Source organism: Lissotriton vulgaris, chromosome 8 (assembly GCF_964263255.1).
Source record: "Lissotriton vulgaris chromosome 8, aLisVul1.2, whole genome shotgun sequence".
NCBI lineage: Eukaryota > Metazoa > Chordata > Amphibia > Caudata > Salamandridae > Lissotriton > Lissotriton vulgaris.
Window position 1 is genome coordinate 1,387,856,428 of NC_141696.1, and position 26,855 is coordinate 1,387,883,282.

General features: G+C 42.3%; 1 protein-coding gene across 1 annotated transcript in view; it reads left to right on the plus strand.

Annotated features, from left to right (window-relative positions):
• Positions 1-26,855, plus strand: part of MORC3 (MORC family CW-type zinc finger 3) — a 793,723-nt gene that overhangs the window by 337,137 nt on the left and 429,731 nt on the right. Inside the window, exon 9 of the mRNA XM_086935396.1 lies at positions 16,340-16,437. Within this exon, the coding sequence (XP_086791522.1) occupies positions 16,340-16,437 (98 nt within the window). The remainder of the gene's footprint in view (positions 1-16,339; positions 16,438-26,855) is intronic.

Consider the following 26,855-nt stretch of genomic DNA (forward strand, 5'->3'; position numbering starts at 1 on the left):
CCACCACTCTATGCGCCACCACTCTATGCGCCACCACTCTATGCGCCACCACTCTATGCGCCACCACTCTATGCGCCACCACTCTATGCGCCACCACTCTATGCGCCACCACTCTATGCGCCACCACTCTATGCGCCACCACTCTATGCGCCACCTCCCGAGCCCCACCACCCGAGCCCCACCACTCTAGCCCCACCACTCTAGCCCCACCACTCTAGCCCCACCACTCTACCCTCCAATTCCACCATCCAAATCCACCATCCAAGCACTACTACACCCTCGAACTACACCCTCTAACTCCGTATCCAACTCAACACTCCAACTCCACACTCCAACTCCTTCCTCCAACTACAAATCCACCCTCCAAAAACACCATCCAACTCCACCCTCCAACTTCAACATCACCCTACAAATCCACCCTCCAACTACAACTCCAGCCTCCAAATCCACCTGCAAACTACAACTACAGACTCCAACTCCACCCTCAAAATCAAACTCCACCCTACCTTTCCACCCTACCTTTCCACCCTACCTTTCCACCCTACCTTTCCACCCTACCTTTCCACCCTACCTTTCCACCCTACCTTTCCACCCTCCAACTCCACCCTCCAACTCCACCCTCCAACTCCACCCTCCAACTCCACCCTCCAACTCCACCCTCCAACTCCACCCTCCAACTCCACCCTCCAACTCCACCCTCCAACTAACTCCACCCTCCAACTAACTCCACCCTCCAACTAACTCCACCCTCCAACTAACTCCACCCTCCAACTAACTCCACCCTCCAACTAACTCCACCCTCCAACTAACTCCACCCTCCAACTCCACCCCTCAATGCCAATTCACCACTCGATGCAACCCCTCAACGCCGCAGCACCCCTCGACGCCGCAGCACCCCTCGACGCCGCAGCACCCCTCGACGCCGCAGCACCCCTCGACGCCGCAGCACCCCTCGACGCCGCAGCACCCCTCGACGCCGCAGCACCCCTCGACGCCGCAGCACCCCTCGACGTCGCAGCACCCCTCGACGCCGCAGCACCACTCAGCACCACTGAAGGCCACAGCATCACTCAGCACCACTGAAGGCCACAGCATCACTCAGCACCACAGCATCACTCTTTGCAACCATTCAACAACAACTGGTTCTAATATGTTCTCTCAATGTTTCAAGCTTTATTAGAAATGTCACAAAAAGATGTTAATATTTCACTTCTGTTCTTGGATTTTCATCACAATAAAATACACTGAACATAATCTTCCCATAAGTTATTTACAAAAGTTTAAGCTATTGTCATTATACATCACAATAACTTTTATTTAAGTATTCATTATTAAAACAAATAAAAGCCATTGTTATTCGTAATATTAATACATCAGTCATGTAAATACAACACACATTGCATTAGAAATGCTATAGGTGTCACGTTTGCGAAAGTTAAAACTATTGGCATTGTAAATGACAAAGCTATTAATTTCACTATTTTTGAAACCAACACATAAATAAAATATTTGTCATTTACAATACCAATACCTCAAACTTTCCTAATGCGAGACCTATTGCATTGCAAATGCTTGTTTGTCCTTGACTTTTTCTGTTGCAGGGCCAGATGGCTGCAGTTTGGCACCAGGCCAAGCCTTTATTTATTTATGTGCATTTGCCCACTTTTACAATTTGTAAATTTACTGCTACAAGTTTGGCGTCAGCCATTTTGGTAGTGAAAAAAAACATACATGAATGGTGACTCTTGGGCTTCCTCGTCACATTTTGTTTGTTACCCAATGCTCTTAAACATCAGCAAATAATATTTTTTTCTTTTTGCCCATGTGAAACCGCATCAGCAGAAAGCAGTAGCAAAGTCAAAAGATTAGCTAAACTATTAAATGGCTGAGCCCAATGCTTGTTCCTGCGTAATGTTTTTGTACAGTTGACAAGATTTTGACATCAGTTTTTACCTTCTTTTGTTTTTGTCTTTTAATAAATTTTACTCCGCTAACATCCACTTCTTTGCTGTACGTATCACACAGTTTGACATTTAAATGATCTGCAACCCACGCCACTTGCAACCTGAAACTCAGCTCCTATCTATGATCTAGATTTACCTTTTCTTTTATTATTTCATTAGATGACACTCATCATTCAGTTCTCCCTTTCAATTGCTGCTGAGTGGTTGAGGTTACAGGATAAATCTAGGTCACCAAAATTGCAATTTTCCAGTCCTTGGTGTTTCTTTAGCAAATGATTTTTTTCGGGGTGGAGCTTGGCCTCAAAGAAAATGGCCACATCTAGAGTAGTCCACTAACTTTAATCTGAATTCCTGCCACCAAACCAGGGTTTCAGTTTGTCACCAGAACTCAAGGGCACTCACAGATAGTGTTGTCAAATACCTCATCTGCCATACCTCAGTATAGGTCTTGTGATGTGCTCATGTTTCTATCTGCAGAATACCTCATCTGCCACATCTCAGTTTATGTATTGTGATGTGCTCATCTTTCTAGCTGCAGACCTTCTAGATATCTCATTTGTTTCAAAGGCACTCCAGGGCATTCCTTTGGTACTCCTCGACAACCCCAAAATTCCACCATGATGTCATCTACCTTAAATTAAGCTCTTATTGGTTTCCACTATGAAGAAGGCAACAACAGATACTGCTAAAGAGCTTAAAAGCATACATACTGAAATGCTCCATTGTAAATGAAAACGTAAATGACCTACAACAAAAGGTACTAGATGGAGGCTATTAATTAAGGACTGTCCAATGGTAAGTAATAGACTTGGAAGTCTGTAGCAGGATTGACAATATAAGGATTTTGAGTGTTCCTGAAATTGAAGAATTCTACTTGATGTGAAGTTTTACCTGCCATTGGAGAACCCCCCTCAAATTCAAACCCTGAAGATGGGCAAACAGGACACACCCAAACCCATAATATTATGTATATTATGACATTGCCCTACAAGACTAATACTTTGGAGCATGATGAGCTTAACTCGCATTATTTAGTTGAGCTGTGGTCCTAGGAATCTGAATTGCATAGCCCACAGTAAGCAGGGGACTATTTCTTTGAGCATATGCACTTTGGCCTGTGCTGTTACAGCTGGTTCTTCTGAGGTGATGATGGCTATTCCTGAGGTTTTCAGATAAGTGTCTATTTAATATTTATCGTTGTAGTAGTTTTCCAATAGCATGCAGTCCGATACCCTTGAAGTTTCACAGCAAGCATTGCATATGGCTTTGCTGTACATTTGTGGTACCTACAGTGGGTGTCTGCATCTCAGGCTAATCTTGATAAAAAGAGGCGATTGGGGTCTTATAGATGTATTTTACTGTAGATCTGGAACTTGAGAGCTCAAGTACCCATGTTAGTCCACATATAGGTATGTCCATTTTAAATATAAAGAGTGCAGTGGTAATCTCCTTCACTACTGATGATTGATGTTTTAATGTCTGTTATATTGCAATACAAGTCCAATGCTAGGAGACTTGTTACATTGGTCAGTGTCTCCAAGAGTTCGAATGTTTGGAAATATGGTTTGGTTGTTATGAGATTATCTCTACTCTTTTCAGTTTTTCTGTTTGCATGAAGCCTTTTCGCTTTGGCTTATAATTATGATATGTTCGTAGCATGTGTGGCTGCAGATGCATATAGTCTGCTTTCCCCTGCCATCTAATGTTTGGCTCGGACGGTTGCAACTTATTATTGCTCACAGAACTCTTTCGAGTTGCGAGGTATTATGTGACTTTTCATTTAGCTGGTAATGCGCATGTGCATAGACTCAAAGTTTTTTGTACGTCATCGGGTTTGGACGTGTATTGGCAGTGCTGCTGCCTCATTGTTTGTTTTTTCCAGGCCATCTGTTTGAATCCTTTTCATCTTCTTATCGTGGATAAGAATTCCTCATCAATGGTTGTGATTTTCCGCTTCCTCAACACATTACAGAGACCGTTACTGAAGCCCAGGTAACTCTTGGGGCGCCCCTGCGGCTCCAGAGAATGAAGTGGCATGGAACTTATTGAAAGGACACCCTTCAGGAAATACCCTAAGTGCTTGGTAAGGGTGCCCCCACCTTCAAACATTGACTTGTCACACAATCATTGCCATCTCCTCCCCCATCCCCTGGGACCATATCCCCCAAGATCACCTTACACCTATCTGAGACGACTACAAGAGTTCCTCCCACACTGTAGACCATCACCTCAGAACAGTTTATCAAACTGTACAAAAAGTTGTTTGGGACTCATTCAAATCTAGAAACCTCGTCCAAAAGTATGAGGGTTCTGTAATCCACCCATTACATTTAGTGTTACCTTGATTACATACATAAGTAGTGCTGGGCATGAACGGTTGAATAATCTGTTTAATGTGAATAATAAATACTGTGCTGGACAACATAAGTTTGTCATGCATGTAGTATTTTAATACATATATAAAGCAGGTGTAACAAAGTGCTTCAGTCTTGCAGACGATTCAGTGCATGCATAGCGATTCAACAGACAACAATTATTGCACAAAGACACTGTGCAATCCCAAACGTTGTAAACACTTTCCAGTTAAGATAAGTGGAAGCTTCATAAAATTAGCAAGCCTTTTGTTCCAGCTGTCAACCAATTATTAGACCTGAGCGCCGCGTTCGACACGGTGTCTCATGACATTTTGATGCGGCGCCTGGAGGAAGTGGGTATTGTGGGGAAGGCTCTTCAGTGGTTCCGCTCCTTCCTCTCGGACCGGTTTTTCAAAGTAGCCATTCCACCTGGCCAGTCCTCTTTCCATTCTCTGGGTCTGGGAGTCCCTCAGGGCTCTGCTTTAAGCCCCACACTGTTCAACCTGTATGTGAAACCGCTGGCTGCTGTCGTCAGGCAATGTGGCCTTACCATGACATCGTACGCCGACGACACGCAGCTGGCGGTGAAACTCAGTGGGGACCCTGAGGTGAATGCACCCAGATTCCGTGCAGGACTTATAGCTGTGGCTAACTGGATGCGTGACACCTGCCTTCAGCTCAATGCTAAGAAAACCGAGGTCCTGGTTCTAGGGAAGCAAGCGGAACTTTGGGGAGACCAGTGGTGGCCTCCCGAATTGGGGGTGTCCCCAATTCCAGCGGCCGAAGTTAAAAACCTGGGGGTCTGGCTGGATTCCAACCTTTCTTTTACCAGTCATACTAAGAAGACAGCAGCTACCTGCTTTGGTATACTGCGAGGACTGAGACCTTTCCTCAAATTCTTCGACCCCCCCCCCACGCGGCAACTGGTGGTTCAGGCCTCTATCCTTTCTCGGCTAGATTACGGTAGTGCTCTGCTGCTTGGAGTTAATCAGGCTGAGGCTACTAGGCTCCAGAGAGTGCAGAATGCTGCCGCACGGGCCATTGTGGGCCTTCCGAGACGCTGCTCCGTCTCCACGGCTCTGACCTCCCTTCATTGGCTTCCGGTCAGACAGAGAATCAAATTTAAGGCTCTCTGTCTGACATTTAAGATCTTGAAGCTTTCCTCCCCTCCCGCCCTTGCGGGCCTTATCTCTCCGTATGTCCCCACGCGGTCCCTCAGGTCTGAATCTCACCATCTGGCGATTAAGCCTAGGTTCAGACTGAGTAGGATGGGAGGACGCTCCTTTCGTATTCTGGCGGCTGATCTTTGGAATTCTCTTCCTGGACACATTCGTGCCCTAAATAGTCTCACTCTTTTCAGACGCGCCATCAAAACTCACCTGTTTGTCCCTGTGATGTGATCCTTCTGCTTCAGCTCTGACCTGTTATGTTGTGGCATCTGATCAGGCGCCAGGACGCCCCTTCGCTGGGGCAGCTGTGCGCCAAATAAATGTTATTAACATAACATAACATAACATTAGATGTTTTGTTGACATTTCAACCCCAACATTTCTTAGAGGGGTCTCCTTAGGATCTTGTGATCCGACTATTACACCTATATAAAAGGAGACCAAGACCGTAAGAATCTTGGGTCCCAGTACACTTCACAATTACTGTATTTAAACAACACATAATCAGCAATGTGGTGACTACCACTGCGATTTGTAGACTCGCCACCATGGTGTCAATACTGTCAACAGCGCCTTTCCTCATTTTAGAACAAAATCTAGATAAGCCAAACTAATGCCTAAACTCGTGCCACACATGCTCCAATCCCAATAATGTACTTTTAGTGAGCTACACTCCAGCTAGTCAAATCGTGCCTTGGATGTGCTTCTAGACAGACAGCGATATGTTGTCAACCGTTCGCTCTAAAAGGAGTACTGAGGAATCAATCTTATACCCTAATCCTGTTACGCAGAAGTGTGCCATACTCCAATTTAACCGAGCAGGTCGACTAACTTCTTAGTGATCATCTTAGCAAATCAACATGTATAACCCCTTGCTTCATAATTATTAGAATGTTGGGAGCTCCATTGAAAACAATGGAGTGCTCTGGGCTTATAATGGCTGGTATAAGCCTGGAGCTCCAACATTTCAATGTTTCTTTCTTCACAGCTCTGGCTGTGAACAAAGGCTTCAGGGAACCTGGGGGGATTCTAATCCCCTCACGCTCCCAAAAGTCTTTGTTTTTTTTGTTAGAACATTCTGTCCTCTAGTGACAGAATGTTCTAATAGCCTTATAGCCCTTCGTAGATGGGCTATACCGCTATTAAATTCCCTCTCCCTTGTTAAAGGCCCTTGCCTTCTGCTCGGGCCTTTAACGCTGGAGAGGGCCTTTAATAGCTGGTGTAGCCCTCTACGGCGGGCTATAAGGCTATATTAGAACATTGGAATGTTGAGAGCTCCATTGAAAACAATGGAGTGCTCCGGGCTTATAATGGCTGGTATAAGCCTGGAGCTCCAACATTCCAATGTTTCTTTGTTCACAGCTCTGGCTGTGAAAAAAGGCTTCAGGGAGCCTGAGGGGATTCCATTCCCCTCACGCTCAAAAAAGGCTTTGGTTTTTTTGTTAGAACATTCTGTCCTCTAGTGACAGAATGTTCTAATAGCCTTATAGCCCTTCGTAGATGGGCTATACCGCTATTAAAGTCCCTCTCCCTTGTTAAAGGCCCTTGCCTTCTGCTCGGGCCATTAACGCTGGAGAGGGCCTTTAATAGCTGGTATAGCCCTCTACGGCGGGCTATAAGGCTATATTAGAACATTGGAATGTTGAGAGCTCCATTGAAAACAATGGAGTGCTCCGGGCTTATAATGGCTGGTATAAGCCTGGAGCTCCAACATTCCAATGTTTCTTTGTTCACAGCTCTGGCTGTGAAAAAAGGCTTCAGGGAGCCTGAGGGGATTCCATTCCCCTCACGCTCCAAAAAGGCTTTGGTTTTTTTGTTAGAGCATTCTGTCCTCTAGTGACAGAATGTTCTAATAGCCTTATAGCCCTTCGTAGATGGGCTATACCGCTATTAAAGTCCCTCTCCCTTGTTAAAGGCCCTCTCCTTCGGCTCGGGCCTTTAACGCTGGAGAGGGCCTTTAATAGCCGGTATAGCCCTCTACGGCAGGCTATAATGCTACAATAATCACCCTGGTTGAATGCCTATGACGGCCAAGCCACAAAGAAGAATGTGTACAAGTTCAACAAACCACTAAGAAAGCAATACTGAGAAAAAATTGCGTCCCTAACCCTGTCGCACGCAGTCGTAACATACTAAAATTAACTTGTGTGCCAACCAAACTCCTCAAGGTCATCCGAAAAATCGTCATCCATAAATTCTGTGTCTAGTCAATAGTAATCATCCTGGTGAAATTCCCATGCAAACCAAGCCTCAACATGGAAGGCTTGTGTATCAGGCTCCTCACTTACGAGTTTCAGTCTCATCAAAGAATAGCTGTTTTTTTAATAGCGCGTGAAAGTCAATTTATCTTGAGAGCTTTATAATGCAAATCATTATAATGAATAAAAGTCTCTACGTCTCCACAGTATTATCTATCCGAGAGACTCCAAAATAACTCATACTTCAATGCGGGAGACCTCGGTGTTCTCCGCCCAAACGATCCCCGCGCGTTGCCTGTGCCTAATGAAGACTGGGCGGAAGATCCCCTCCTATCACCGTATCTGTCTAGACCGAGGCTGAAGAGTTAGCGAACGCCCACCATCTTGGGGGGGCCATGTTTACATTATACCTGCGTGCTGCTACTCTGTCAGTATTATGTGGTTAGACTCCAGCCCTCTCCTACAAAATAGCATTTTAGATCACTCCTAAAATGTTTGTAAACCAATTATGCCTGACTGGAGGAAGGTGAGAGGATGGCAGGCCAAGACATCATTGTCAATATCACATGCTCCAACTCCAACCCTCTCCTAAGTAATTGTGTATTGGAACACTACTTCAAACATTTGTGAACCCACTCTGCCTAATGTGGGGTAGGCGAAGAGGGGGCAGGCAAAGACATCAGGCCTTCATTGTTCATAATTCAAGATCACCAATCAAAAGTTATCAATAACTAGAACTCAGTTGAACAATTGCCAGTGAAATCACAGTGACCAAGGGGCTGTTGCTCCCATATCTTGTGAGCAACAGCCCCTTGGCCTCGGGCGGGATAGTAAAGGAGGGACTGTTATAATAGATGAGGATCTGTTACAGCTAGAACTGCATAGCGCGGCAGGAAGTCACATAGCGTGAAGAGAAATGAGCACGAGACCGGATGACCAGCTGGGAAGGGTAATCAGAAGGGTCACCAAGAACTTAAATGAATGTGAAATGACTTGTGTGTAATGATGATTACTAAATGCCAATAAAATGTTTTAAAAAAGCAGTCCCTTGGTCTCCTGTAGCTCAACACAAGTCCTATGTAGATCTTCATATTCTTGATTAAAATTGAAACAAGGAAAAACTGTGCATATCGTTGATATCTTTAAGACCCTTATTGGTGTGGTACAAAAAGTCGATCCATTTGCATTCACTGATGTTTCGAACAATGCCACCCCTCCCCTGCTTGACATGGTGATCACCTCCACCACTTACCAGAATATTTCATTAGGGGTGTGACCTTATTACATAAAGTGTCGTACCAAGGGGCACCTTCTGTTTGGCATCTTATCCTACTTATGTGCTGAGAAAGCGTTGTTTATCCATTTGTGTGGTTTGACCTACGTACCATTGCATACAAGGACATCTAATAGCATAGATAACATTCTGTGTATTACAATTAGAAAAACATTGTAAGTTAAATATCCTGTTATTCATAGTCCGACATTTAGTGCCACCTGTAAACTTACATACTGCTCCCCACCAACATCTGTAGTGACCAACTAAGTGAGGAAGTGACCTAATGTTGCTTTTGTTGGTGGGTTCTTTATATGCCCTTACCACAAAGTCTCCGATATTGCTGTTCCTATTAAAGGCAAATAAAGGGGCTTCTTCAAAGGAATCACTTAGTAGGGGCTATTGTCTGTTGATAATAGTTTTGATTTAATTACTCACTAGGGAGAATGTACTGACCATTACAGTGCGATTCCGTTGTTCATTTCTCTGTCTGGGGGTAGGAAGACTTTTCTGTCGAGCTGAACCATGCACTCTTAATTGTTTGAGAGATGATTTTCTTAGATTAACCCCTATCCCAGAGTTTTTGGTTAAGTATATCTGCCTCTTTGAAGTAATCACCTTTGTGAGTACAGCTCATTACATATACGTAGGAACTGCTTGTAGAGTAAGTTATCCCTCAATGCCCTGAGGGTGGTCACTGTCGCAGGCAAATTTTTACAGACACTTGTCAGGACCTTTCTTTTGTCTAACACACCAGCCAGGCCTCAAGTGGGTCTCTTTTTGACATTACAGTTTAACAGCCTGTGTAACAGGTCTGCTGAGTTTACATGTAACGTTTGGTGTGCACTTCAAATAGCAAAGGTAAGATGCCAAAACAGTTCTTGAGTATCCCATGTCTGGTTTCTTAAAAGTCAGCTTTATTTTGCCACACTTCGGTCTCTGAGGTTGTTGTGGGTACATGGGAATGCCTCTTTATATTAGGTTACATTTTCCAGTGCGTCCCTATTTTGAAGCCATGTTGCCCCTTTCAGCATGATTCATCTTTTAGAGCTCTGCCCTTTACTCTTTTCCAAATATGGGATAGTTACACCTATATCGCAAAACACCTTCTCTGAATGTATTTCTGTAGTAACCAATAGCTACCAGGGTGACCCATAGTCCTACCCACACAGCAACTGGTGCTGTTAGACAAAGTGACAGATGTCAGCCGATGAGGTCATTGGTCACATTATGAGGGAGTTGTTGATGCAGTGTCATGGTTATAGGACCTGAAGGAGTGTACCTAAAAAAGATCCAGGTGCACAGCCATATGAGGCTACAGCAGAAGAGGAGCCATGATGAGACGCAGGTGGTCAACAGAGTCGAGTAGTCCATATGGAAGTGATGCATCAAGACATGTTGGGATCACACCCCAACTATAGTTGGATGTATGTTGTGTATTCATGCACGCGTAAACTCTCGCGCATTCACCTTGCGTGTCTCGCGCTTGTGTTTCTTTTCAAGTGTATCTCGTGGATCTGTTATCACTTGAATGTACTTGTCTCGCTACACTGCACAGTATGTTAATGTACCATTCTAAGTCTTAACTGTTACTGTTAAGTCAGTTACCGCTGACTGTCCGGAGCCTTCAGATGTGTCCCAGGGAGTGCTTCTTAATCTCCAAATAAACTTACTTTTATCATCAAGATCTCTTTGAATATTGATTCTACAATTTGGCGACGAGGGACGGAGCATTTATGGACCATTTAGAAGCATTTCCTGGTTAATTTTACATTTTAAAACTCATTTCGATGAGCATCAGAAAACGTTATTGAATACTTTTAGGATTTCCAGTACCTACAAGTTGAACGGAAATCAACGAATCGAGGTTTGGAATCCATTTACTTACTCTTTTCTGCTTATTGAAATACGTCTCTACTGCAGCTTTCCTTAGCGCTGTGTGTGCGTGAATATCATCTTCAACAGTGCTGACGTGTGGATGATTTTGGGCGGAAGCGATTACTGTACTTCATTTGAGACGCTACTCTCCGTTTGTTGGTTAATGAAAAGAAAAGAGGTGACTTCATTTCCTTTTCTCCGTTTGTATCTAAGTACAGTTTTAAAACGGTAAAATACAGCTTACTAACTACGGAGTGGAAACGAAAGGCAGAGAAGCGACTTCTTCATTTTTTGTCTTCTTTAATTCAATCTCAAAATACCGAGTGAAAACGGAAAAGCGTCATACTTCTTCAGGAATCGTTTGACTGTTTCTTCCACAGCCATTTACAAGTACTTTATTTCTTCTTCCACAAGTACTATATTTTTCTCATTGGAATTACTCAACAATTACTGATGAACATATATTTAACGTATTTTTAATTTTCATTTATTTATTTATTTATTTATTTGAGTACAAGATATACAAGTTGTTAATACTGGGTGTAATTTAACTTTCTAATTTTTCTTCATTATGTGTGCACAAGGCTACACTCTTTCTCCACCACAAAGTTATTGGTCAGCAGGTAGTTCTCCTTGTATGCCTTGGATTGAATGGAAGGCTTATTTCTTAAATTATATTGACCCTTTAGATGCCAATGGGAAGATGAAAGCTCCAGAAAAGAAAGGTATTTTTTTACATTGCTTGGGACCTGAAGGATTAAAAGCCTTTAATCAATTACCTGTATCACAAGCAAGTGGTGATATGAATGTTTTGATAAGGCTGTATATGATTTTGACAAATACTGTTCTCCTAAAGTATGTATAGGAATTTCTAGGTATACGTTTTTTCAGAGGAAACACTTAAGTGAGGAATCTGTTGACAATTTTGTCTCTTCTCTAAAAACTCTAGCATTAGATTGTAAATTTGGTAATTTACAAGAAGACCTTATTAGAGATCAGGTAGTTATGCACTCCAGTAATGAAACTATACAAGAAAGGTTATGGATCAATGGTGATGAAAATTTAGATTTTGTTGTATCCATTGTAAGAAAAGCTGAACTTTCCTGTAGGAGTGCGCAACAGGTTAAAGGCAAAGATGTTTCTGTTAGTAAAGATGTTGTTTCAAAGATTAATTCCAAATATGACAGTAAGAATAGGGATTCTTCAAAAAAAAAAAACTATCTTTCCCAAAGGAAATTCTGAGGACTTTAAAGGTAACTTAAAGTGTTTTAGGTGCAACAGCAAATCACATTTAGCAAATAACAAAATTTGTCCTGGTTTAAAACATTAATGTTCAAATTGTGGTTTAATGGGACATTTTACTTCTGCTTGCAGAAGGGGTAAAGTTAACCAAAAGGTGAAATGTATTGAGCAAAGTGACAATAGTGATGATGAAGCTTTCACAAATGACTCTAACAACTGTTCCTTTGTTCTAAATATAAAAGAGTCCATGATTTTGAATGTAAATGATACTAGTATTAAGAAAAAGCCATTATGTGATATGGTTATTGGAGGCGTGAATATCAACATGTATGCTGATTCTGGATCACCTTATTCTATTGTGTGTGAATCTGTCTGGAAAAAACTGTTTGAGCAAAGATTAGGTAGCCATTTAGAGAAAAGTGACATCAATCCTGAAGGGTACTCTGGTGGAAGGATAGACATTTTAGGGTTCAGAACTTTGGTTTTCAGATTTAAAAACAGAAAGTGTATTGCAAAGTTGTATGTTTCAAAGAAGGGTCCTTCGGTACTTAGCTGGTTCGACCTGGGTAAACTTGACATCATACTGAATCCTAATAGTCCCAATCCTGTGATGTTAATTGATGAACAGAATGGAATTTCTTCTCTTATGTTAAATAAGTTTCCTAATGTTTTTCCAAAAGGCATTGGAGGTTAACCAACTTTAAGCATGAAATTCGTTTAAAGGAAAATGCTTGTCCAAAGGTACACAAAGCCAGAAATATTCCCTTTGCTGTTAGAGACGAAGTAAAAAATGAATTAGATGCTTTAGTGGAAGGGGGCATAATAGAAAGGATTGAATCGTCTGAATGGGTTTCGCCCATAGTGGTTGCCAGACGGGCCAATGGCAAGGTAAGACTCTGTATTGACCTTCGCCATCTCAACAATAATATTGTTGTAGATCAGTTCCCCTTCCCCGCATTTCTGAAATGTTATCTGTTGTTGGTGGGTCAAAGTTTTTTTCAACCATCGATTTATCTGCTGCTTACCACCAGATAGAGCTTAATGAGAAAAGTAAAGACCTAACTGCATTTATTACACCATTTGGGTGTTTCAGATTCAACAGGATGCCGTTTGGTTTGGCGTCCGCAGCAGCAATTTTTCAGAGGGTTATGCAGGACATTTTAAAGGATTGCAAAAATGCAATCTGTTTTCAAGATGACATTTTGGTATTCAATGATGACAAGGATAAACACATTGCTGCTCTAGAAGAGGTCTTAGGTGCACTCAATGTACATGGCCTTACCATTAAGTATGAGAAATGTAAATTTGGTGTTCATTCTGTAAATTACTTGGGCCATGAACTCTGTGAAGAAGGGATCAAACCAAAACCTTCTCTTTTAGAAGCCATTGAGTCTGCTCCTCACCCTCAGTCTAAGGATGATGTAAGATCTTTTTTAGGATTAGTTGAGTTCTATGCCAGGTATGTGCCTGATTTTTCATGTAGGACATATAATATCAGACAGTTGATTAAGAATAGAGTTGCTTTTGAATGGACAAATGAATGTGAGAAGGAATTTTGTGATGTGAAGAGTGCTATTTGCTCCGCCAATGCGCTTTCTTGTTTCGATCCTTCTTTGCAAAATATCATTACCACTGATGCTAGCTCAAAGGGGCTGGGTGCTGTGTTTACCCAAAAAACTAAAGAAGGAAAAGAAGACATTATTGCACATGCTTCCAGGGCTCTTACTCCTGCTGAAGAAAAATATTCCACAATAGAAAGGGAGACTTTAGCATGCATTTGGGCTTTGGAACATTTCAGGGTGTTTGTCTGGGGTAAGGAGTGTATACTGAGGAGTGATCACAAATCATTAGTACGTCTTCTCACTACCGAAGGTATGTTGAGAGCCTCAGCCCACATTGCACGCATGTCCATGCGTTTACAGGACTTTATTTATGATATACAATACGTACCTGGTAAGGAAAATGTGTCTGCTGATTTTTTGTCTAGAATGCCTTTACCCATTCAGGAAGATTTGCACAATGAGTGGGATGATTTCCAGATTGCCATGATTCATGATGAGGGTCCCATTTCTATTGATCAGACTCTGTGGAGGGAGAAATTTGAGGGTGATGAGGTTCTAAAGAATGTGGCTAGTTACATCACTGGTGTTTGGCCTGATAAGAAGTATCTAGATTCAGAGTTGAAAAGTTTCTGGGAAGTAAGATCAGAGCTTCCATGTTGTGAGAATATCATTAAAAGAGGTGAACGTTTTGTTCCACCGGCGGGTGTGAGGAAAGTTATAGTCTTACAAGGCCATGAAGGTCATAGTGGCATGGTTAGAACTAAACAAAAAGTTAAGCATTTATTTTGGTGGCCAGGCATGGATGTGCTTATTGAACGATTAGTTAGGAACTGTGTTGTTTGCGCAAATTCTGATAAGTCATTAGTTACTCTTAAATCCAATATGGGTGTGCATACCATTCCTAACAATCCATGGGAGACTATTGCTATAGATATTATGGGTCCCATTGGTTGTGACTCTAAGTATGTCATTGCGGCTATTGACATTTTCTCTAAATGGCCAATTATCAAAATTGTTCATAAAATAGATACTGATTCGGTGTTATGTTTTCTAGATAAAGTTTTCATTGAAGTGGGACTACCAGTAAGGATCATATCTGATAATGGAGTTCAATTCAATTAAAAAAAAGCCAATGATTATTTTTCAAGGCTTGGCATAGCCCATTCCACTACTTCTTTATATAATCCTAGTGGGAATGGAGTAATAGAGAGGTTCAATAGAGTTCTGAAGGGTGCTATACAGTCTGTTGGTAATGATGACAAGAAATGGGAGGTTGAAATTTTTAAAAAAAAGTCTGGATGTACAGAACAACCATGAATTCCATGACTGGATATTCCCCTTTTGAAATCATGAGGGGAAGAATTCCTAGAACTAAGGTGAATCCGTCGTGGTTAGTAAAATCAACTTCTTCCAACGTGGATTTGGGAAAGGTTAAAGAGAACCTTACTCGTACCCATTGCACCAATAAGAAGTACTTTGATGAGAAATTTGGCTCAAAAATGGATCCGAAAGTAGAAATTGGTATGATGGTTAAGGTCAAAAAACCCTGGAAGGTCAAGAAAGGTGAAAGTTCGTTTATGGGTCCTTTTGAAGTTATTGAGGTCTTAAAAAACTCAGTGAGATTATCAGACAATAAAGTTTGGAATCTCAGTAGGATTGCTATTCTCAAGGCTGATAGGAATGTTTATTGTAAGGAACCTACTTTGGAACATTCTGATTTATCATATTTGGATGAGGATTTGAGTGGAGATGTAGTTTGTTGTGACACGGCTGCAACACCCTATTGTTCCAGTAGTTGTAACATCAATCAGGATATGGGTGTCCAATCTCTTCCTCAATCTATCCACAGCAATAGTGTTTCTTTACCCAAAAGAGCTACAAGGAAACCCAAGTGGTTGTCAGATTTTGTTGCTTACATGATAGGAAAATTTTAAGTTCAGTTTTTTTTTTCTTCTTTTCTCTTTCTCTTTTGTTTCATTGTATAAGGGGGGAAGGTGTGTTGTGTATTCATGCACGTGTAAACTCTCGCGCATTCACCTTGCGTGTCTCGCGCTTGTGTTTCTTTTCAAGTGTATCTCGTGGATCTGTTATCACTTGAATGTACTTGTCTCGCTACACTGCACAGTATGTTAATGTACCATTCTATGTCTTAACTGTTACTGTTAAGTCCGTTACCGCTGACTGTCCGGAGCCTTCAGATGTGTCCCAGGGAGTGCTTCTTAATCTCCAAATAAACTTACTTTTATCATCAAGATCTCTGTGAATATTGATTCTACAATGTATTCTTTAATACAATCATTCTTGGGCAAATATGCTAATTTTGTAGTCTTCCAAGGTTTTTTCTGACAGTAAGTAGGTAAAACGTTCAAGTTTGCAGTGTTTAATATCCCCTTGGGCATTTTCTCAGCATTTTACCTAGAGGGCTTGTATGATCACTATCTAAAGTTTATAAATGTACTTGATGAGTTATTGTTATATGTCTGTGATATGCACCACACAACTATGGAATATAAATGCCCTGGATGGAATATAAATACCCTGGACAGCTATTCTCGAAGACCAGTATTGTTTTCCTTATGGAATTCATCCAAGTAAAACTACCATCCAGTCCTACTCGACATTTGTGTCCATTCATATTTTGCTCAAAATGTAGTTTACTATTCTTCTGGAAGTTAATGTTATTTACATTTTGTTTACAGGCTAACAACATGGGTGTTGGTGTAGTTGGTGTTATAGAATGTAACTTCTTGAAACCAACTCATAATAAGCAAGATTTTGATTATACCAATGAATACAGGTAAATTAATGTGTGTGATTTGGTGTTTTTGTTTCATCTGTATTCATTCTGTTAATTGTTTTCTCATGCACTGCTTCCCAAAACATTTGAAATGTAAGCCAGCCAGCGAAAATGCACGGTGACAGGGGTGTGGGAAATTTTACCAAAATCTACTTGGCCAATGGACAAAATGTTACAGAAATCTACTTGTCTTGGGAAGATATCGGCTTGCCTCACCTATTCCATAAATCACTGAGGTGTGTCTGCACGGAGAGAACCTGCATGGCAATCAGTGCACCATACTGTGCAATATATACTTTCAATGCAAGTCCAATTATGCAGTGCATGGTCACACCTTTTAATTCAACTATTGTACTGGATGGATGTACAGCATGTGTGCAGATGTGTCCGTGTGCACTGCACTCAATTATTAACCAGTATGCATGTGACACATTTTCTAATTTAGAGGAATAGTACCTAAAAGCAGAGTGCAGGCTTGTAATTGACTACATTTCTTGAAGCGTATTTGGCATAGACTGTGCCGGAATATAAATCTGTAGGGCAAAAGGGTGTTCTTCATTCTAGGGGCAAGTCATAGCTGTCCAGTGTAAAAAATACTCTCATGTGATTTATTTTTATTTATTTATTTTGAAGGTCTTATATAGCGCGAACTAGATCCTTGCGGATATCAAATCGCTTTACATCCAATCAGGCTGAGAATGCAAACGAATAACTGTAGGCACATCAAGAATACAAAACACATAGTGCAACGTGAGGCATTAGGGTACAGGAACAACATAAAACTGTTGAATTAGGTCTCGGTCAGCGTGCATACCTAAAAAGTCTGGGAAGCCCCTTGTCAATGTAGGTGTTAATGGTAAGGGGGCGCTTGGTCCCAGCGATACCTTGGCCTATGATTAGGTGAGTTTCGCCATTGAGGAATGGTTTCACTTCCTTTTTGAATGAAATGCTAGAGGCATTTAGTCTGGTTTCTGGTGGAAGTGAGTTCCAAATCCTGGGCGCCATCCCAGAGAAGGTTTGGTTGTATGTTTTCTTTCTGTTGAATATTTGGTGTTTCAGTAGCAGGTTTTCAGCGTTTCTTGAGGCTCTTGTCCCACCCGAGAGCGTCAACTTTTGAGCGTGGTAGCTGGGTGCTTTGTGGTGTAAGGCCTTATGTGTCATGCATGCTATTTTTAGATGAATTCTGGCTTCAAACGGTAGCCAATTTAAGGCTTTTAAGTCTGGGGAAATATATGAGCTTCTCTTTGAACCAATGATGAGTCTCGCTGCTGCATTTATAGAGGCTCTTAGGGGTGCTGTCGTCGCTTTAGGGAGGCCACACCAAGAAACACTTCCGTACTCCACACTCGGGATAACTAGTGCTTGAACTACCAACGTGAAATCATTTGCTGGCAAAAATAGTTTCAGCTTCCTCAGCGTGTTTATCTGGAAGTTTTCTCCCTTTGTGGCATTACTAATGTGTACATTGCAAAGGGCAACACTTCGCCCTCTGTTACATCGCACGCATTTACAACGGCAATGCGTTCATCCCTATTGAAACATCGCAGGCACCTAGATCGCATGTCACAACAATGCGTGCTTTGCCTTTTCGTTCTCCCAATGCATGATCCTGCCCCTAACCCTAGGCCCCCATTGCCCCCACCACCCCTCCGTCCCCACAACGCTTTAACATGATGAAAAGAGGTATTGATTTTACTTGAGCTTTAGGCTTAGTCTTAGGCGAGCACCGGAGTGAGCATTGTAACTGGTAATGGAAATCAGAAAAGTGCAATGGAAGGTGGATCTGACAAGGGAAAATACAACAGTTAAGTGCTCTGTCACTCCAGGGTGATACTGTGATTCCTCTGGAAGCCTCGTTTTCTCGAGCACTGCCGCATGTGAAGGAAAACAGCTCAGGGCACGATTTTCAAACTATTACCACCTGTGCAAGTGCAGTATACAAAAGACACAAATGGAGAGCTTCACAAAGTGTGCAAATTGGAACATTTTATAAGGTACCCGTGGTCAATCTGTGTGTATGTGCTCCTGTACTGTGCTCAGTAGTGTTTTAAGTCTGGCTAGAGATAGCTTTAGGTAGTTTTCACTGGAGCTTATATTATCTGAATTTAGACTAGGTAAAAAGCCCTTCATTGGTGTGCCATTTACAAGTTAATTAGTCCACACACTACTGTCATTTAATGTTGAAATCCTTGCAGGACATGGATTTTCTCCTCATCGCTGCAGTTTTAGTGGTACCACAGTTGTGAGTCTGCAGTGGGGGTGACCTAACAAGATGCTCGAGTTCGTTGGATAATGGCACAACCACAGACAAATTGATGAAGTGCGGCTAAAAACCCCTATAGGTAACTAAGTCATTCTCATAATTTTAGTAAAATCAAAAGGTATTGGCTCACACAGAACTAAAAAAGCCAATTTTTGTCTCCTTGGCTCAGGGCCTCTTGTTTTTGAGAAAGAAAGAACGAAAGAAAGAACAAAAGAAAGGGCAAGAATGAAAGAAGACAAAAAGGGAGGAAAGATAAAAGAAGGGCAAGAAAGATGAAACTAAGGAAGAAAGACTAGAAAGATTGAAAGAAAAGGCAAGAAAGAGAACAAAGGATAGAAGTACAGAAAGAAGGATGGAAAGAAAGGCTGTAAAAATGCAGAAAACAATAAAATGAAAGACAGAATAAAAGCAAAAAAGAAGGAAAGAATGAAGACAAACTGAGAAAGAGAAAAGAAAGAAGGTACAAGAGAAGGAAAGAAAGCAAGAAAGAATTAATAAAGACAAAGTAAAATGTATGAAAGAGAGCAAGAAAGAAGGCAGAAAGAAAGAAGGAAGCCTTGCATCTCTTTTTAGGTCTCGCCTCTCAATGCGCATGCGCATTGAGCAGAGCGAGACTATAGCGACTTAAACAGACTTTACCCAACTAGTATCCCAACTGGCGATTTGGTGCTGTGCCCGTGCGCTTTTAGGTCAATCCGCAGGCGCATTGACATAAAATGCGCGTGCACATCATCAAATCGCCATCTGTTCCCCAGCAGCACTCCTCCCACACCTTTGAAGTGAAGCTTAACTTCACTTCAAAGGCCCCTGCTGCTTCACACCCTCAACGCCGCTCTCCCCGCTCGGCCCCCTCCCCTGCCCGCCGTGTCGCATTTCTCCTCCCCCCTCCCCATCTCTGCCTTCTTTCCGTCTTGTTTTTTTTTTTACCCGCTCCGCCCCCTCCCCTGCCGCCGTGTCGCATTTCTCCTCCCCCCTCCCCTTCTGTCTTCCCTCCGTCTTTTTACATAGTTATTTAATCATGCATCAAAGCTGATTTTTACAAAAAAATAACTGAACACGCATGTGCTCTTGGGGTGTCTGTTCTCTTTCAAATCCCATCTTTTAAGTAAAATTGTGCTCCCTGTGATGTTTTAATTTATTGAAGGTGAATATTTTTATGTCATCAATTTGCTGAACTCATTCAGAATTGGCGTGACCACGATGTCCTCGATCCGATACAATTACTTACGTGTCTCCTTCCATTGTGACCGGGGTGGCTCTAATAAAATCACCCGTCTGTCTGACCACAGTAACTAGATCAGTGCTGGCCAGGACACAATAGGGGAATCGCTCTTTTCATCTACGCCCCCTTGTGTGTGGGTGGCTTTGTGTGTGGCTCTGTGTGGGTGTAAATGCAATAGGTCATGCATTGGCGAGCGATTAAGCTATTGGCATTGTAAATGACAATTCCATTTATTTATGATTTAAAAAAAAAAGTCATGAGCCAATGCCAATCGCTCTACCTTTAATAATGCCGAGACCATTGCATTGTAAATGCTTGTTATAGGTAGATCCAGCTCAACACAGGTACATTGCAACATAAAGCAAACTTTCTTTTTGTGTCAATTCCGCTGTTTTTTGACCCTAAATTAATTTCAAAGCTGCAGAGCGAGATATCCTCTTTTATTTGGAATAACAAGAATCCAAGAATTGCTTGGAAAAAGATAAGGCGTCGGAGGGAGAAGGGCGGGCTGGCGGGCCCAGATCTTTCAGGCTTTTGCATGGGCATTTCAGCTAGCGCATGCACGCATGCTTATGAAAACACCAACTGAGACAGGCCTGGGCCTTATGTTTTCCACCTTGCTGAGCTGTGAGGGAGTTGGGCAGGCCAGTTTCCTGTTTAAATTTGGTGACCTCAAATTCTTTAAAAAAATAAAGCTGAAGGTACTACAGGGGATGGCCAACACGTGGTATAGAGTGAGACACTCGATTAATCTAGGTTATTATTCAAGCAGAGCTCCAATTTGGTATCTACCTGCCCCCCCAGCCTGGGCGAAAGACTTATTAGCCCTACCACTTAAAGAGGCCGGAATTATATCTTGGGGAGACTTGTTTTCTGATGGATCTCTACTTCCATGGAACTATTTGACCAACAAAGTCGGGCCGAGACTCTCAAGATTTAAATATCTACAAATCTCAAGTTGGGTTCAGGCATTTAGTACACAGTCCTCGCGTAACAGCAGTCTTCCCATAGGGGGAGGGAGTGAATTAGAGGCGTGCCTGCTGGACAAACCCCCCATAAAGAAAGAGATCTCGCTATGGTATAACATGATCCTAGAGGAAGCAGATGGCAAATTTTGTCTTCTAACGCAATTATGGGCTGAGTCGATGCCAGGAAAAGACGTGGAAGAACTTTGGCTAATTTCCTGCAGGGTACTGTGGGATTTGGTTAAGCCTGCTTGGCTTCAAAGGAAGCACGTATTCACAATGCACAGGGCTTACTACTCCCTGCAGAGACTGTCAAAATTTTCACAGACAGGTCCGGTCTCTTGCCCAAGATGTGTTTTGGTGGCGGCGTCCGACATTCACATGTTCTTTGAGTGCCCACAAATTACCCCTTTCTGGGATTCCATAAGTAATAAACTGTCCTCGATTCTGGATTTTCAGATCACTATTGATTTGGGTTTAGTTATCTTTGGCCTGAGTGGAAAAACCCGCAACGCAGCCTCCAACCGGGTGTTTTATTCCATTTTGGCGGCCCGCAAGGAAATTTGTAGACACTGGAAAGACGCCGTGCCACCCACCTTTTATGAATGGCGTTCTTCAATCCTCCAGATTTCAAAACTTGACTTGGCAAGGAGAGGGAATCAGGGAAAAAGAGCCTTTTGGAAGCAGCTAGAGAGGTCACGTTGATACCTTGGTTTTTTTTTTTCCCCCAGGTCCAATGATTAACGCAGACATGGCTCACCTTCTGGCTCTGCTACTGAAGTGGCGGTGCCTAAAGGGCCCTGGTATCCCGGGCATTATTGTCCAACAAAACAGCCCGCATGCTAGAGTTTCATAGCCTACCAGATGTTACTGTTGGGATTTGGCCACCATCCCTCCTACGTGATCCCTGCCAGCTAATGCTGAGTCAGTACAGAGGCACTGCCTGATTTTCTGCTCCGCGGCAGTTTTTTTTGTTTTGACAGATTGGAGCCATGTACGCAAATGAGGATAATAAAACAAAAAAAAAGCTTTCTTTTTGTGACATTCATACTAGCTCACTTATACAGATCCTTTAGTGTAGACAGTTTCCATAATTGAGAAAATTTTGTTTCCAAGGTCCTGAAGAATTGCGAGTTATTGAACAGAAACGCGAGAAACTTGTCGACCATCACAATCGCACACTGAGACTCAAGTAGGAAACATTGTATTCCATCGATGACCGGTTAGCTTCCAAATTTTAACTAGAGCAGGAGACCCCCAGAATAAAACTTGATACTGGTACTCCCAGCTCTATTTTAAACTCACTATCACGTCTACACACTTTTGGCCCCATACCCGCACTTCACAAAACGGCTGTTGGATAAAAGATCTCCGGTAAAGTGCCCCTCTTTGAGGTGAGCCCGTTGCGTATTGCACCGCTGACCCAACGAGGAGCACCCCAGATGATGAATCATGACACCTGAAAGGGTGTGTGAGGGCATTACATCCAACAAAATGGATGCCCAACTGTAGGTCTCATTGAGACCAACAGTATCCAGACATTAGTGTGACATCCTCCCTCTGAGGAACAGCTCAGCATTCTTTGTATTTATTCCAGTATATATAGAGCCACTTTCCTACAGAGGGTAATTGAAACATGTAAGTCTCACGATCAAGTAATGTGAAAGACTGGAAATATACAATTTCACAATTGATAGCTGGGTGCTGCTGACTAGTAGGTGAAGGATGACTTTTCTATCAGTCATTATAGCTGGTGTAATATCGCAGCAAATCTGGTTCATCTTTTGGCTGGGTTGGAATCCTAGAGTGACTGAAGTCTATGAACAGGACACACCATAAACCTGATTGGTTGATAGCAGATGAGAGGTAGTAAATGAGTAACTGGGTCTTAAGACTTTATTTTTAAAAGTGGATAAATACAGAAAACAGGGCTTCTTTTAAGTGACTCTCTCTGCTGTTTTTCATGAATTATAGCCGAGCAGATGGACAGGATGAAATTTCTTTAAATAATGGTATATGTTAACATACATTTGTGGTATAATGCTAGTATTTACCATTGGGTGTATTTTTATGTAATTCTTGGCAGCTTAAATAGCTAAAACACGACAGACCTCAAAGTATGATTGCAGGGCTATTAGTTAAATAAATATGTAAATTTAAAGTTTTACAACTTCATTTATGCGCAAAACACTAAATAAATATGGATAAATACAGATAAAATTGCCAAAAAATAAATGCAGATGGAAATGTTAAAAAAATAAAAATCTTAAATCCAGGAGCCGTAATTATGATTATTTAGACTTATGGGCTTGAGTGCTGACCCACTGCATAGGCTGATTGAAAGAAGGCCACTATGGTGTTGAGGAAAGTTTGCCATTAACTGTTCTCACAGTTCTGTCTCCATGCCTAGAGCCTGAATTGTTCAAGATAACTGAATGGGTTTTGTTGAATGGGATAGTGGTTGTTGGTACTCCACACCACATTTTGATTATAATGGTAAAGGTTTAACTAATGTGGTAATTGTCTTTAGGATCTTGAGTCCTTTTCTTTTGTGTAAAGTCTTGAATTGTTTCTGTTCGAGTTGGGGAGGGTCTCAGAGGTTTCCAAAAAGGCTAATTTTACTGTTCCTTCTTTTATTTGATCCGAAGAGCAAGAGTACTTACAGATGTCTACCATAAAGTGATTTCAAAGAGACCATGAAAATGTATTCCCCCTTCGCCTTTTGTTCATCACCTCAAGAGAATTTACATTTTTGTTATTTACAGTTGTTGACTTAAACAATAGCGTCCTTCAGTGTCATTGCCTCTTCTCAGAGCGTAGATGAATTGCAAGTTATTTACCCTCGCAACTTTTTTTAAAATCTTGTATGGTGATAGATATTCTTGTCCCAGCAACTATTATTGCCCAATGTGCTGTCTTCTTTTAACTGGGTGAAAAAGATTTCATTGCCAAGTATATTTCCACCAGTATTTCCATATTGGAGAAGCAAGTGCACCGGCTTGATCCTGAAAGGTACATATGTTGTCCTTAGAAACAGTACAGGTCAGAGAATGTTTTATAGTGTTTTCTGGTGTTGGAAATAACATCTCAGAAATACCCTAATAGTTTCTAAGTTTATCATCCTCTATGGTCAGATATTATGACTTGTCTTTGTTAGAACCAACGCCCTATCCCCTCCCCTGTGGGGCAGTGTGGCTTCGACAACATGCTTATACTGGACATCAACTAAGAAGCAACTTTGTAATTTGTGAACACTTGCACAAAGTATTACTGCTTGTCTTATGTCTTGAATGTGGCAACGTTTGGGTCTGCAGTGCTTCAGCATTTGTTTGCTATGATGAGTTTGCTCCTCTGTATAATTTCTTTATTTTTAAATTTTCCTCTCGGTTTACTGGTGGGCTGCATTCAAGTTTTTTTTGTAGAGCAGTCCTTGGAGACTGTCAGTTAGGGTGACTGTCGTTCAGTTGTTGAACTTTGCACATATGAGTGCCCTCCACTGCATATCCTGTTCATAGTGGTTATTGTTTTTTTTTTAAATTTTATTTATTGAAGTTTAAAATAGATAACAAAGTAACACCCTACTGTACAGAAAACGACAATTTTGAGATTGTCGGCAATCAGCAGATGGCCGAATAGCAGAGCGGAACCTATCCTGCAAAGAGCAGGGGGCCTGAATATGACATAAGTTAATAATGCATTTGAGGAATATAGGGCACTAGGAAACAAGAATGATTTTAACAATTGATAAATTAAAATCACTTAGAACTTACTGTCAAAGTGAATGATGGGTATAGCCGTGTTTAATAGTCATTGAGGCGGGCAGGTTCATGTTGTTTTGGGCTGAGGAATCCCAGATACACTTGCACAGAACTTGGCTGTCTGTCCAGTCTTGGTAAACACAGACCTCTTGCCCTAGATTGTAATCCATGGCGTGGTCCAGCTTTTTGAAGCAGTCTTTTCACTGGGAGATGTTAACACCTAGCATCCTGAGCTGACGTTTTGAAATCAGGGTACATAGTTTGTTTCACTCCTACTGTAAGGTTTCTCATATCTCTGGCAATGCACACAGAATTGGTACTTGATCTTTGAAGTTTAAGAGTCCGGAATTAATTTAACGGGCTGCAGTGTAGGGCTGTGGGCATGGGCCCAGGGATGTGTGCACTCACTCAACCAAGAGCTTAGGACAGAAGGTGGCACCATGACACACACTTTTCAGCAGGCCTTCCACATAGTCCTCCACCGCAGCTGTAGCTACTGTTTCTGAGACTGTCATGATGCCCACATTGATATTAGTTGAGCATGTCAAGTTTCTGTATTGTCGCTAATGCTCTTGGATCTTGATAAGTGTGCTCATTTTGGTCAGCCCCTAGTCAAAGCATCAACCTGTGGCACCTCTTGTGTAGTTGGTTTAGTAGATTGCCTGTTTCAAAGACAAGTTTAAGCTACTTAGGGTGTATTCCTCCCCTCCCCCCTCCCCCATACCCCCACCCCAATATTGTATAGGAAAGTACCCACACGAGGACTCTACCAAATGACTATAGTATCAGGTGCAGCAGCAACGGTATCCGGCTACGTGTTTCTAATTTCAGACAGAGCAAATTAGGTATACGTTATAATCTGAAGGGGTGCACAAGTCGCTAATTCTACTGGAAATCCTCAGTATATTTGTAGTATGCACCATAGGTCATAATAATATTATACATAGACCATGTAAAGTCAGGCAGGCAGTTCTGCTGCATAGGGAGAAGGATGGTTGGGTCCAATGAGTCAACTCACCTTCATACAGATGGAGTGAAGTCCTCCTTCACCACACAGGTGGAAGGCAAGTTGAGATCCAACGGGGCAGCGGGAGGCACGAGCAGTCTCACCCATACATAAATGACAAGTGTTCTCAAATGTTGGTGGTCAGGCTTCTAGCAGGGACACCACACCCTGGATAATCTGCACTGGGCAAAGTTCACAGCAATGCAGGCCCTGGTGCCCCACCTTTCACAGAGCACACCTGGCTAAGCCGTCCGCTTACCAGCTGCACCTCTCCTCCACGTCACCAGTAGCCCTTGTTTGTTGGTCCCCACAGGCAAAAAATGGCATGTACATCAGTCAGGCTCTGAGGCAGCAGGGCTCTGCTTGTGCACTAGGCCCCAATACTAGCGCCCAGGCAGCTCCTGAAACTCAGTGCAGTGGTACATGCCAGGTCTTACCATAGGAGAGGACATATGTCTGCTTTCTCCTGCTCAGCGATCCCTTGTCCACTGGATGCACACGTGGCAGCTCTCTGGAAGGGGGTCCCCCGGTGCTCGCCTCAAACAGATTTCTCTCACCGGGTGCCACCACATCATTGCTTCAGGCTGCTGGCATTTCAGGATCAAGGCAGGTTGCAAAGTGGCTTAGTTTCGCCATGGGGAGGTATCTGTGTGGCTGCAGCCCATTCCAAAAATAATCAGCCTCTCCTGAAGCCTCTAACAATCTTTCTCCAGTATTTAATCTTTCATAGATGAACATGCTTGTATCTTCCCCGTCATCATGGTGGGAGTCTCACGGTAACAGAATGACCACAGCAGTATCGTAGAGAAAACCTGCATAGAAAATCCCATGGGGAATAACATTATTTGGTAACCAGACCTCATTATTGTTTGGTCCAAACTCAGCCATTCAGCCGCCAGCCCTGACATCATACTTCCCAGCAGAGCTATCCTACCTCAGATTTCCAACCATCTTCGTGTGAGATGTCCCTGAGCCTTGCTCAGTTCTGTATCCTGAGTGAACTTTTGACCTTTCCAACTGACAAGTTTCCTTCTGGATTCAAGGTACTGTGCTTCATCTAGTATCTAAACATGGCTGAAAGCTCTAAAAAGAGGCCTTTCAGGCCCTGCAGATCTTGTGGGAAAGCCAGACTTTATTCTGAGGATCCCCACAAAGACTGCTTATATTGTCTTCATCCCAAACATGTGGCTAAGGACTGCAAACA